Raw genomic sequence first — 12,708 nt, 5'->3', positions numbered from 1 at the left:
GATGCATCCATCAGGTAGAGAGCAACAGGATACTTCCAACAAATTCCTAAAGCCATATCTACTCAGACTATCCTGCGGCTGCTGTCTTCCACTGCGATGGGGCTTTTAACCTCTTTGCCGCGGCACAAATATTGCCGTGGCGCTGGGGGGTGGGGGGGGGGGGGGGGGGAGGGTGTTTGGGGGCAGCGCGGCGCCCCCATGCTCGTGACGGAACCACTCCGTCATGAGTCACGGGCGCGCTGTGCTCATGACGGAGTGGTTCCATCACGACTCCGCCCACTGCGCTAATCGCCCGCACAGGCGGGGAATTAGCGCCGCGTGGGCGGAGCGGCCGCCAACGGCCGCAGCATGACGGAACCACTCCGTCATGAGCACACGGCGCCCGTGGCTCATGACGGAGTGGTTCCGTCATGAGCAGGGAAGGGGTTAAAAGGTGCCTGGTGCATGCTGACTAGCATAAGATTTGTACTGGAAGCATACCCTACAGTACAAGTTCCTAGGTCTAGACAAAGACAGAAGGATCCCACACACTGGATGTGTGCTGTTAACTTCAGCATGTATGGATTGCATGTCATTTTGTGCAAATGAAAGCAATTCTCTTTCTTGGTTCCTGCTTCAAAGCGTTAGTTTTTGATGTGAAGCAAGGTCTGGCTGTTATAGCATGCCGATCTTTGCAATAAAAACGTTGGGTTTTTGCACTAACGCCCCCTTGAAACAACTCAGTTCAAAGCATTGATTGTGCTGAACAAAGGCGCCTATTCAGGGTACAATGACCTTTTGCGATAGAAAGTAAATATCAAAGCGTTGCTTTGCATCACTTTGTAGGACTTCGCGGTGGCACAAAGTGTCAATAAGTCTGGACCTATGTGTTTCCTACTTTTGCCCCCACTGACCCCTACCTGTGGGACCATGGCACCAGCAGTTTGATTGTCGATGCTCGTTTCATGGGCCATACAAACTGTACTTCCTCCTGAACAACAATGGGGATTATTTGAGGTGTTGCGTGCCTATTTGGGACATAGAAAGACTGACGGCCTCTGTCAAATTCTGCTTCTGAGAAGGGTGAACAGCTTCATAAAAGCTGTTCAAAGCTCACATCGTGGCTGCCTGAAATAAGAAATGTTTATTAATTTCTTTACCTGAATGGTGCTAGTTTTCAGGAAGCACCTAGAACTTACACAGGAAATATCGACCATTTTTGTGGAGCCCCCCCCCCACCACTTGGTTCCAGGAGAATCCACTAAGGTTATGGTGGCCATTGAGGCATGTCAGATTTTAGGGTCTACACCTGTATATTATCTGGATGTCTGGCGTTTACAGCATTATTGGTGAGCCTTTTTACCATGATCCTGCTTTTAAAGGCAATAATGAGCACATGCCATATAGTCAACTTTTGCTGCCTTTTGCCATTTCTGTCGGCTCTTGAGTGCGCTATCCAGGCCCTTGGCAATGTCATTGAAGCTTTCTTTTTTCCCCTTCTGTTAGCTCAACAAAATGCCTAATGACGTGAATAACCTTCATAACAGGTAAATCTGGCTGAAGGAGGGAGGCCCCTCACGTCCATATTCATTCCGTAAACTCCCCTAACACTGTGCTCCGAAGCAAGAAGCACATCAACTTGTGCCAAGTACAGGCTATATTCCTGACTTCAAAAGCATCATTCCTTTCCTTCAAAGGTATTAGAATCTAGATCAGGGTGGATTACACAATAGCAACTGGAATAGGCTTCCAGCCACTGAGTATGTAGGTGGTGAAGATGGTGAAAACTCAGTGAATTTGCTGGGTGGCAGTCTTCTTTATAGCAGGTATGACACAGTATGATAAGTATAAAAGATTGTTTTTACACAAATTGGGAAGGAAAGTTTAAAAGCCTAAAAAGGAGTTCACTTCGGGCCAGAAAAGCAGGGATCTTCAGTGCCTAATTTGAGCCAGTGGTTTCCGGTGCTTGCCACTAGCACTTAATTGTCAGCATTGGGGCTTGATATAGTTTCCCACAAGGTGGCACTGTCTGGTTAATTTAGAGATGACTACGACAGTTAATTATTATTATTATTATTTTTTTTTTCCAAAACCTTTATTCAGCAAATAGAGGCATCACACAGCGTCTCGCCTACATCCACCTCGGGCCGGCAGCGCATCATAACAAACAGAGGAATAGAGCTGTACACAGCGAAATGCCAACAACCCGAAAGGGCAGGCCGCAAACAGTGTAGATGGATTTTGCATTTTAATAAAACAAAGAAAAAAATCCCCCAGTAATCAAAAAATAAATGCCAACTAAATAACCCATTCAAAACCAGCCTCACGGTGAGAGAAGGAATAGTCCAACAAGGATGCCTCGGAACCAGCCAGGGAGCAGCTGGGTCAATAGACCCCACTCTGAGAGCCACAGGCACTGCCATGCCTATCTGAACTGTATTAATGGCAATCCTTTAAGCAGCCTCATTGTCGCACCATAATCGCAGCCAGCCACGCAAGCACCCCACCTGCCTCAGCACCCATCCAGCCGCCGAGGGCGACTCGACACTGAGAGGCCACAACAGCCCCCCAAGGGTCAACAAGACCGGCCATACTCTCTCTGCACGCTAAGCAGTGTCTAACCCAGTCGGGGGGGAGGAGCCGTCTCCTCAGGCAATAGCGGATATTGCAACAAGTACGTCTTCAAGGGGTCCCATATGTCCCGGGGTCTGGAACCGCTCGGGAGGAGATCAGAGTAAAGAGCAAGTTGATCTTGCCAAAGGATCATTGTCTCCAGCCACTCTTTGAATTTAGGTGCCCTCCCCCTGCCCCATCTGCAGGCTATCTTCCATTTGTCAAGAAGGAAGCACAGCGAAGCAAATTTTCTATCCACCACTGGGAGACCCGCAGTATACCCCAAAATGCCTATCAAGGGAGTAGGCGGGAGCGCAGTGTATCATTTTCCCTACTGCCTCAAAGACTTGTTCCCAGTTTAACTGAAGAGCCGGGCAGCTCCAGGCCAAGTGCAGCATATCAGCACCATCCGCACGGCATCTGTCACATCGAGCGTTCTCCCGGAGCCCAAATCTATGTAGTCTGGCAGGGGTGTAATAATATCTTTGCAGGAATTTGAAATGCGTGATGCGCAACCTGCCACTAGCAGACACCATCTCCGTCTGTGTACAGCAGTAGTGCCATTCCCGGTCCGTAATGTCCTGTCCGAGTTCACTAGCCCATTTAGCCCGAGCAGGGCCATGCGAGGTGCCGAGTTCAATATATACAGACCTGTATAAAGCAGACACCGAGTGGGAAGCCGTTTCCGCTCCCAACAGGGTGTGTAGCTGAGGGAGCATCGGCTGCTCACGCGGGTATTCAGGCGTACATGCCCGTATTCCCTCCCGTAAACGAGCGTAGAGGAATGTCTCCATTCCAGTTGGGGGGGCTCCGCACACAGCTGCTGGAGGGTAGCGAACCTCCCGCTGTTGTATATGTCGCCCCACGTGCCGATTCCCCGCTGCCGCTGGAATCGTTTAAAAATTCCCTCTTGTAGGAGGGTCAGTTGGGGATGAAACGTCAATGGCAGGCGGGGGGGAATAGATCATTGAGGCTTGCGTCTTGCGCGCGATCCAATGCCACGCTCTCACCGTGCAGTCGACAGTTGTGGGATCGCGTTCACGCCGCCCCGTCGGGAGCAAGATCGCCCCCCTCCAGCGGAACGGGCTCCACAAGCCAGTGCTCCGTAGCCACATGGGCCGTGTATTTCGGGCCGCGGAACCAGTAGTGCGCGTAATGCGCTTGCGCACACATGTAATAGAGTTCAAAGTTAGGGAGCTCAAGGCCCCCCGTCTCATAGGGGCTGGCCAACGTTTCCCAACTAAACCGCGGCTGCTTGCCGCTCCAGACAAGGCGCAGTAGCTCCGTCTTCAACGTGGAAAAAAAAGTGCGGCCAGGGTGATAGGGGATGTTCAGGAAATAGTAGAGAAACTTGGGCAGCACCGTCATCTTAACCAAGGAAATTCTGTCAGCGATGGACAAAGGCATAGCCACCCACCTTGTTATAGAATCTCGTAATGCGTCGATGGCTCGGCGGTAATTGTCGCGAATCAGCTCCTCCCGATCCAGGGCGACATTCACCCCCAGGTACCGAACCGAGGAGTCGCATCATTCCAAGGGGAAGTCCAATGCAAAGGGAGCGGCAGCCGGAGTAAGGGGTAGGATCTGAGATTTCGCCACCGAATCTAACAAATTCTCGCAGAAGCGGGTTGAGATTATTAGCCGGATCCTTTACATACAGGGTGACATCGTCCGCATATAACGAAATCAGTATGGGACGCAAAAGGCACCTCAGGGCCTTCTCCTGATGGTGCTGGCGCACCCTGGCCGCCAGCGGCTCCATCGCCAGGGCGAACAGCAGTGGCGATAGTGGGCACCCCTGCCTGGTGCCCCACGATAATGATATCGCCTGAGACGTGTGCCCATTGATCTGCACTCGGGCCACTGGGTCAGTATAGAGCATTTTAAGCAGGGCGGAGAAGCCAACCGGGAATCCCATACAGCGAAGCACTGCATGCAGATAGTCCCACTCCACCGAGTCGAAGGCCTTAGTGGCGTCTAAGAAGACGGCCGCCAATGGCAGTTGCGGGTCTACCTGCTGAATGATCGAGCTTAGAGTGCGGAGGTTGTGGGATGTGGAGCGTCCAGGAATAAATCCTGCCTGATCCGGCATGATCAGTTTGTCCATCAGGAGATTCAGCCGGTTAGCTACCATTTTAGTGAGGATTTTACTGTCCACATTGATGAGGGACAGCGGTCGATAGGAGTCGCATTTATGAGCTGGCTTCAGGATCGACAGGATTAGGGCCTCTCTCATCGTGGGAGCGGGGGCTAGCTGGTCTATGAACAGCTTTTAAATTCGCTCGGCAGCCCATCCAGGCCAGGCGCCTTACCAGACCGCAGCTGGAGTATCGCCTCCCTAATTTCCTCATTCGTGAAGGGGATACACAGGAACTCCCTCTGGTTATCTTCCAAGTATCCCAGCGTGATCTCACCAAAGAACTGTGGGTAATCAGTCACATTAGTCCCTTTTGAGCGGTAAAGCTCCGCGTAGAAGTCAGTGAAGGCCTGCAGTATTTGGGCACTATCCTTCTGGCAGTTGCCATCGCCATCCTCGACCTCTATAATGTAGGTAGCGTGGCGAGGCTGTCTAATGTCCTGTGCCACGGCTTTCCCAGGCCTCCCCCCCTCCCCGTATCATCGCGCCTGGGCGTATTTCCCTCTAAATTTCACCTCTCTATCCGCCGTGTCCGCGTATTCGTTCCATTCGCTCTCTCATCTTGGCCCTGCCCTCTCCATTACCCCTTCGCCAAAGATCTGCCTCAAGGTCTTTGAGCGACTTCTCCAGTAGATGTAGCCGTCTGCGTATGTCTCGCAGTACCCCAAAACTTTTAGCCATACATATCCCCCGCATAGTGACCTTAAACGCCTCCCAAAGTATTCCCACGTGGTCGACCGATCCTCTATTCCGGTCAAAGAAGTCTGTGATTGCCTCCTCCAGTTCACTTCTAAACACCTCGTCAAGCAACGCCTCAGGGGCAAGTCTCCAGCATCTGACACCGTTACCTAAAGTCGGAACGTCCACCATCAGGCATATCGGGGCATGATCAGACAGGGTGCGGGCCGGGTGAGTCACATTCCGCACCCAAGAGCACAGCCCCCTAGATCCCAACCAATAGTCCAGTCGCGACCAAGACTCATGTAGTGTGGAGTGAAATGTTCCCTCTCGCGTCCCGGGGTGTCTGTGCCTCTATAAGTCCACCAACCCGCCTCCCTCCAACAGTCCCCCCCCAGTGCGGCTTGACTTCTCGTATAGTGATGGGGCAACTGAGGAGAGCGGTCCAGAACCGGGTCGCTGACTGTATTAAAGTCGCCGGCCCAGAGAATGTGAGTGCCACCCACTGCAAGTACCTGTCCCCACAGTACGTGCAGGACGTCCGGGTTGTCAACGTTAGGGCCATAATAGCTGATGACCACCACTGACTGCGCGCCTAAGGCGCCCCACATCATGCAGAACCTGCCCTCCCTATCACTCCGCATTCCAGCGCATCTAAAGGGGGTGCCTTTAACCAAAATGGCCGTGCCCCGAGCATAGGTAGAGTAAGCAGAAAATATCCTATCTGAAGCCCATCTACTACCAAAGGTGGGGGAGCCCCTAGGGTCAGTGTGAGTTTCCTGCAGTGCCACTATGCTGATGTCGTGTCGGTCAAGGTAAGAGAGTATCTGCCGCCTCTTCCTGGGATCCCGCAGCCCTCTCACATTCCATGACAAGAGCTTCAGACTGTTTCTCCGTCCACCCTCCACTGTCATGTTACAGTTCCCTGGAGGATCGCCCAGGCCTCCCCAGTAAACGGCGCAATAGGCCCTAGGGCTGTGCCGCGCGTGGCCGCGTTAGCCGTCATGGTGCAGTGTCGCAATGTTTTAAAAGTGCCTCCCGCTCTATCTCTACCCTGTTCTGTTCTCTCTGCTCCGTGAAGCTGTCTCCCATCCCTCCCTCCCACCCTGCCCTCCCACAACGGTGCCCCAAACGCGCCGGTATCCCAACACCCTCCCTCGCCGCCCTCCTCCCGCAACATTAATCAAGTGAAAACACAAAACGTCAAGATGCAGCAAAATAAAAGTGAACCAAACCCTAGACCTCGTCTAGCTCTTAACTTTTGAGTGCAGGGGACCTCCCTCAGTGGGGCGCCAGGTTGCCTCCGAAGCCCCCGTATCCTACCGTACAGCAGGACTCTCCGTCTCCTCCCCAGGTAGGCTGGTATGGAGGGGGATTAGAGTCGGGGGTGCCCTCCCCAATGAAGCAGACCCCTTCAAGCCCAGTACAGTTTAACAGTCCAGCAAAGTTATCCTAAGCATGCACAGCGCTGGCTAAACAGTCCCGGGGGGGGCCCCCAGTGTAACATCAGTACATGTTTGTTTAAAGAAATCGCACAAGATACTCATCTGACGATGCCAACTCAAGCAGAGGGTCTTCTCCATTCAATCAGTAGACCAGGGGCTCACCGGCAGCAGCCAGATCTCGCAGGAGCAAGTCCATTCCCAGGCATCACGGAGGCGCTCTCGCAGACCCCGCCGCCGCGAAACCCAGCAACGAATCGCCGTGCCTCTCCTAGCCACTCGAGTACTTTGGTACATGGTTTTCAATCCTCGGCACTGGGCGAGTGCGAACCCGAACGCACCCCCTTATTTCCCTGTGGCGGAGATGGTCGTTTCAAAGTCTTGAGGAAGTCCTCCGCTTGCTGTGGGTTCGTGCACATTATCGTGCGATCACGGTGTCGGATCCGCAGGCGAGCCGGTTATAACAGAGCATATTCGATGTTCGCCTGGCGCAGTCTCTGTTTCACCCCTAGGTATTTCCGGCGAGCCTCCTGAACCGCCAGGGTGAAATCTGGATATAGGGAGAATGGGTTGCCGTCGTATTGTAAGTTCTGAAGTTCTCTCGCCTTGCGTAGGGCCACGTCCCTGTCCCTGTAATTAAGCAGCCGTGCCACTATGGGTCTCGGCGCAGCCCCAACCGGCGGCCGCGGGCCCAACGCTCTGTGCGCTCTTTCCACTATCATATGCGCCGAGAAGGATTCCGCTCCCATCGAGAACACGAGTAGTCGTTCCACGTACTCTTCCATCTGTCCCGTGGCCGTGGACTCCGGTATACCCACCAGGCGTATGTTATTGCGTCGACTGCGCGCCTCCAAGTCCTCGCTTTTCACCGCGATCACTCTCAGCAGTTTGTCCATTTGAGTCAGTTGTCGAGCCATCTCCGTGGTGTTATCTTCGGTGGCAGAGATTCGTTTTTCAGCCTCCTTTATCTGCTCATCCTGCTTGTCCACCTTAAGCACCAAAAAGTCGAGCCTGGTATTCATGGCGTCCATTTTTCCCGATAGGCCGTTTAGGCTCTGTTGCATCGAGAGTAGCAGAGTTTTTAGTTCATCACTGGGGGCAGACTCTGGAGCGGCCGACGTCCCCGGGGCAGACGCCCCCGTGTCATCAGTAACAGGGCGCGTGGCCGCTTTTTTCTGATCGAAAAGGAGCTTGGACTGGCGTGCCTCCGCTTTCCCCATGGCAGTGGGTTTCGGGCTGAGCACCCAGGAAGGAGCACCGACCTCCGGCAGCCCAGCTGCGCCTTCGCACCATCGCCGCTGGACCCCGGCCCAGGCGCCAGCCGCACCTCAGCTGACGACGTGGACCGAGTCTCTGCAGTCCGGCTCCAGCCAGCAAAAGGGCAGGTCTTCGCGCTGTGGCGCCCCCCTCACTATGCGCATGGGGGGAGCAGATATGTCTTCCAGCGGCAGCCCTTGCTCGGAGATGCCCCAGCCGTTTTTCTTGGATCGTATGGCGCTGTCCTCAGCGCTATCAGCACTTACAAAGGGCTCACTCAGGTATCCTCCTAGCGACTCCCGGCCACAGGCTGTGCAGCGCCCCACAGGCCACCAGGCCACATGATTGTCCACTATAGCTCCTCCAAGCGCTTTCCGCCTGTGTACCGCGTCAGCACTGCGGTGTCTCCTTCACGCCCGAGCCCAGGCTCGACAGTCACGCGATCAGGGGTCACAGATAAGCAGTCACGGCCTCTCCCGCAGTGCTGGGGCCTCCCCGGTGACTCCGCCGCCCGTCCTATGGTGACCTGTGCTCCCGCAGCGCCGCTCCTTCATTTCTCCCGCCTCGCAGCAATGGTACGGGGCATTCACGCACCAGCCTACAGCAGTAGTAGCATCTCACCCAGCGTAGCGCCGCCACCGCTTCAGCTCCGTCGGGGTGCTTCCTCTCTCAGGCCCACCAGATCAGCGCCTCGCAGCTCACCGAGCGACCACAGCGGGCCCCAGCAATCTCCGTCACCAGAGGCTCCGTCCCCCTCTCTATGTCCGCTGTGCGAGTCGCCGGTTGGAGCCCACTTAGCAGGGTATGCAGCAGGGAAATGGCGCAATCAGGCCTGTCACCTCGTGGGCGCCCTGGACCTCGAGTAGTCAGCAGAGCCGCCGCGATCGCCCGCCAAAGGGGCTCGCCTCCTCCCCGAGACCAGTCCGGGCTCGATTACTTCACCGGGGATTGTCGTCGTACCGTCAAACTTTCAGCGAGTCTCCGTAAGCATTGTTAGCACACTTCCATATGGCATGTACTTGTGGGCGAGGGGTCCTTGTATGGATTATTGACGGATTTCGGGGTCAGGCATCCAGAGCCTCACATCGGTGCGGCCATCTTGGTTCAGCGCCACCTAGCGCCCCCCACGACAGTTAATTATTGATTCAATATACATTAAAAATGACTATTTCCTGCTGCCCAAGCCATTCTTAAAGCTTTGGGGGCCTGAAATAGTCTGAATTGTCACACTTGTGGGAGTGTGATAGTTAGCAGTTGTGTTGTTACTATAATTGGCAGTATGGCAGGGGCAATGTGTGGTGCAAACTGCAGTGGCCTACTGAGGAGAGCCCTGGCATTTCTAGTCATTTGCCACTTACGAAGAAGGAAGATAAACGCATGAACATGCAGTGAATACTGCTGCATCTTCATCTCCACCGCACCCAACAGGTCAGATTTGGACCTGACCATGTTTACAGATAACATCAGAGTATTCTTGGTGAGAAGCATGCAACATGTTCTGCATCCTGCAAACACATTCTTCACTGAATTTTATAGGATTGAATTATCAATTGGAGCTCAGTAAATTCTCATACCTTGACTGCGATTTTGAAGGACACTTCTCGGATAGTGCTCAGCGGTGGGTACAGGCGACCTTCTGCAAGGTGCTCTTCTGTGACTTCTTCAGCGATGGCCTTGGATAAGAAAACAATATTTTAGGTGTCATCAAGATACTGCTATGGAAAGAAACAGTGGAAGATTATGCTCCTTCACTCCTCAGTTTTGTCATAATGGCGATAATTAAAGTATTTGTCATAATCTGTGTGAAGAAATTGCGATTTCCCTGGACCTACTATAGCTTCAGGTGGCATTCTTGTGCATGTCATCCATTTCTACCTCCACATGTCCCCATCAATAACATATCCCTGAAACGCTAGAGCTATTGCCTTAAAAACAGAAAGCAACCATCTTAAGGCGCATTCAACTTGCATCCCACTGGTCCTAAAACAAGATTTAGGAGTGTAAAGTTACTACTAGTTTACACACATAGCTCATCTCTGCCACTGTGGCAGAGATCTCCCTATGGGAAAACATAGGGAAAATTATTACATTTATTATTTGAAATATATATCTATATATATATTCATTTATAATAGAAATTAAAATATTCCTTATTAAAATATGATGTTATAGCACATTAACTCATCAATGGAGGTGTGTATTAAATAGTGTACATGAATGACTGAGTCACTTTTTTAAAAATCCCAACCTCAGTGACATTTTTATTTAATATGTGCTGAATCTTATTAAAATGTGTGTTGAATTAATTTCAATATTTTTCATTTTTAATACATTTATTATTCCATTCAAATATAATTATACGTAAACGAACAAATCTATAATTTAAAGGTCAAAATAATGTAATTAATGTAACATTAGTTACTATGGGGTGTGCTTCAATTTCCCTTCCTCAATGTTTTTTTTATAGGAATGTGGTGTAGTACCTATGATTGACCATGCGTGGTGGCTGACTTATTCCAAGGCTGGAGTACATTTAAGCCTGTTTTGACCCCTTACTTGCCATTATGTGATAGAGGCGATAGGGGGTGAACGCGCCACTGAAGGCTTGATGAAGCTTTAGACAGAAACTAGGCTCTGGCTCAGCACAGCATAGCTTTCTCTTAGATTCTCAAGGTCAAAACGACCCAGGCCTTGATGTGGCTTCTGTCTGTCACCTACACTCACCCCATGCACCAAGAATTAAAGACAGAACATTAACATTTGATGTAAAATGAGAGAGAGAGCTATTGACACCCACTCTATTTGCTGCATGTGGGATCAACACTGGCTTCCCCACTTTGCCAAACTGTGTGATTCTAGGCAGTTGCTTTATTTTATCTTGCCTCCTTTTCCTCCATTATGAGAGCATCTCGAAATAAATGAGCTCTGGGTGTGTTTTGTACAAAACCTCTTATCGTTCATTTAATGGACTACAGTGTTGCTTCATGTAGAACAACAACCGAGGTCACACAGAGGGTTCATATGACAACTGACTTGCCTCTTAAGTCACTAATGACATTGCCAGAGATGTGGGGAGGGCATGAATATTTGTTAAGTTCATGTTTGAAAGCGATCACTTCTAATATATGGCACTCAAAACCGCGATGCAATCTGTTGTACAAAGATGAAGTAACTCCACGTTTTAGAGAAATAAGTTCTTGAAAATTCAAAAAGTGCATCATATTTTTTACTTTTTGCACAATGTCTCTAAACATGAAGGTGGTCCTGAAAACGTGATGCAAGGCAGCTTCTCTGCTTCTTTTCCTTTACTTCAGTTCATAAATGCTTGCGTGTTTAATATCTTTCTGGGCGTTAGTTCTCAGCCTGCTGTTCAGCAGGGGGCCACATGTAAGTGTCAGGAGGGCCGCCAGAGGTCCCTGGGCTGTACAGCGAATATCCTCGCTTTAATAACTCGTGATAAAATGCTATTGCTGATCAGAAATATGTTGGATAAAGTACCTCAAAACATGCTAGAAAATAGAAGTGACCAAGAAGTTCTAGGACCGCATAAAGGAATATGGTAGGAAATGTTCCTTGATAAGATGTGCAGGGTGAGTAGCCTCCTGCAACCCCTAAATGCTATGTGCTCTGTGATATGAAAGATGGTTTGTTTGCAGGCAAGTCAGAAGGCACACGGGTCACATCGATTGTTCGTAACTGACCCTGTGTGCCATTTAAATCATAAGAAAAACAATCAGTTATGCATGTCTTGCCCGTTTGCACATAGAGGAGCTTGCCAACAGAATAAGTTGTATAAAATAGAGCTATCTCAGTCGATGGGAGAGTTTTAATAGCTTCTCCATCTGATCACATATAATTTTTTTGCCCTTTTGCAGATTTAGTAAATTGCCCAACAGAAACACTGTCATTTTCTTATTAGTGCATGTCATTGTGAATGACGTCTACGTCTATGAAACAGAATATGTACGGTAAGGATCAGACATCCACCTCAGTTCTGGCGAAGACACCACATCCTGTTGGTGTGTGTTGTCAATACAAGTGTACTATTGTGCTTTATTGTATATATTTTTAGGTCTTGCGCCTAGCGTTACACTGCGGAGCAGTGTTCGCGCAGCAAGAGTCCTTTTGACGGGGTTTTAGAAATGGACCCTGGAAATGAACAAGCTCGTGCGTGTTCATTTCCTATGGTCTTCTCTGATTGGGCTTGGAGTGCGTGTTGTTTTATAACAGAACACGCAATAGGCCATAGGCGGTCACGTTGCTCCGCCCATGGCCTATTGGTGTCTGTTACGCGCACCAAAGCATATGTCTTCAATTATAGTGCCCAGACAAGGGCGCGATAATTGAAGACATATGGCTCGCAGTGGTGCGCGCGCACCACTCGTGGGCGTTTTTTGTTTTTTACAATAGCGATCGCTAAAGCGATCGCTTGCAGTGCTGCTATATAGCAGCACTTGATATATAGCGATCGCATTTGCAGTGCTGCTCAATAGCATTGATTTAGGTTTCCCGGTTTAAGTATTTTAGTCTCACTCAATATTAAAATCACATTCTAGGATCTGCACAGGCCTGACTCGGATTGGCCCAGCCCTTGCAGTACCA

General features: G+C 50.7%; 1 protein-coding gene across 1 annotated transcript in view; it reads right to left on the bottom strand.

Moving 5' to 3' along the window:
* Positions 1 to 12,708, bottom strand: part of ME3 (malic enzyme 3) — a 473,564-nt gene that overhangs the window by 11,368 nt on the left and 449,488 nt on the right. The window contains exon 14 of the mRNA XM_085623151.1: positions 9,681 to 9,779. Coding sequence (XP_085479277.1) covers positions 9,681 to 9,779 — 99 coding nt within the window. The remainder of the gene's footprint in view (positions 1 to 9,680; positions 9,780 to 12,708) is intronic.

This window comes from Triturus cristatus, chromosome 8 (assembly GCF_964204655.1).
Source record: "Triturus cristatus chromosome 8, aTriCri1.1, whole genome shotgun sequence".
Lineage (NCBI taxonomy): Eukaryota > Metazoa > Chordata > Amphibia > Caudata > Salamandridae > Triturus > Triturus cristatus.
This window is presented reverse-complemented; position numbering and strand designations above follow the sequence as displayed.